At 58.2% G+C, this 1,543-nt stretch overlaps 1 protein-coding gene across 1 annotated transcript in view; it reads left to right on the top strand.

The window, feature by feature from the left end:
- The first annotated feature begins 873 nt into the window (after positions 1-873).
- The window catches only part of STAM2 (signal transducing adaptor molecule 2), a 49,400-nt gene continuing 48,730 nt past the window's right edge, over positions 874-1,543 (top strand). Inside the window, exon 1 of the mRNA XM_019646562.1 lies at positions 874-1,194. Coding sequence (XP_019502107.1) covers positions 1,155-1,194 — 40 coding nt within the window. The 5' untranslated portion in view covers positions 874-1,154. The remainder of the gene's footprint in view (positions 1,195-1,543) is intronic.

Here is a 1,543-nt window from a genome sequence, read left to right as displayed (position 1 = left end):
AACACCCAGGTTGCCGGTTCGATCCCCACATGAGCCACTGAGCTGCGCCCTCCACAACTAGATTGAAACTACTTGACTTGGCGCTGATGGGTCCTGGAGAAACACACTTCCCCAATAAAAAATAAATAAGAAAATAAAATAACAAAAAAAAATTGCTGTAAAAAAAAATAAAATAGGTCCTATCCAGGGTATCAGGTATCCACTGGGGTCTTGGGCCGCATGCCCCTTGGATAAAGGGTGAACTACTGTGTATCAGGATCGTCAGTCACTGTGATGTACATGCTATACCCTACTCGTACAAAACTGGCCGCAATTTCAAGGCAGGAAGCGAGTCTCATTGCTCTTTGTACCCCCAGAGTCCAGTAGTGTTCTCACGGCGAGGACACGATGGAAAGCAGAAAGTTAGGAGTCCCCAGAGCCAGTTACTTTGACCACCACTTTCCGGAGTAGTTATTCCATTGGGGTTTAGGCACCAAGGAGAATCCAACACCATAAGCTCCTGAGAGAAGAGCCAACCCTTTGCCCACTCTCAAAGCCACCTCTGGGCCGAGGCTGGATCCGTTTCCAGGGCAACAAAACTGGGACGCGAACGGAGTCGCAGATCCACGGCCTCCTCCAAGGACCTGCCCGCAGCTTAGGAACCAACTAAATGAGCAAGAACTTGGCCGTCTCAACCTGCAGTCGCGCGCTGAAAATCTCAGGCCACCGCGCCCACCACTTCGGTACCACCGCCGACACAGCTTCAGGGATTCTGGCGTCGCCCAGTTCTGGGCGCGACAACTTCCGCCCCGAAGGCCCCCGGCTCCGTGGCTTGCCGGGGTCCTAGCGATGGAAAGGTGGCCACGGCAGTCGCCTGACCGATACGGAGTTCTGGGACAAGGGCTGCTGCGGCCTTCTCCCTGCGGGCGGCGGCGACAGGGTCGCTGAGAGGATGCCCGCAGCTAGTGGGACCTCGCGCCTGGAGGGTGACTGGGGGCGGCGCGCGGACCGGGAGCTGGCCTGTCAGGCGGGAGTCGGGCAAGTGCGGTGGCGGAAGTGCGAGGACGCGGTCGGAGCCGATCGGTCTAGGAAGCCGCGGCCGCGGGGTTACCAACCTCGGAGCAGCTGCTTAGCCTTAGCCAGACCGCAGCGACTAAGGCTCGGGCGTCGACAAGATGCCTCTCTTCACCGCCAACCCTTTCGATCAAGACGTGGGTAAGTGCTGGTTCCGGGGCCCGGGCTGCTGTTTGTCCTGCTAAAAAGTGGGCGGCGGCGACTCGGCACTGGAAAGCCAAAGGGAGAGGAGGGGGACGGCGCCGCTGCCCCTCCTCGGGGAGGGTCACCTAGGCTTGTCGCTAGCGGTCTGGAGAGTGCTCCCTGCTCCCCTGAGGTTGGGGGCCCCGAAAGGGGGCCATTCCCCTCGCTAAGCGCAGGAATAGGGAAGAAGAACCTGGTGTTTGCTGGAGACTAATGAAGCAATTGCGGAGTTGATGATAGAAACTTCCTGCTCCATCTGTTGTAGAACTGGTTAAGCAGCCCCCTCCCCTTTAGGAGATGACGGAGC

Source organism: Hipposideros armiger, unplaced genomic scaffold (assembly GCF_001890085.2).
Source record: "Hipposideros armiger isolate ML-2016 unplaced genomic scaffold, ASM189008v1 scaffold_104, whole genome shotgun sequence".
NCBI lineage: Eukaryota > Metazoa > Chordata > Mammalia > Chiroptera > Hipposideridae > Hipposideros > Hipposideros armiger.
This window is presented reverse-complemented; position numbering and strand designations above follow the sequence as displayed.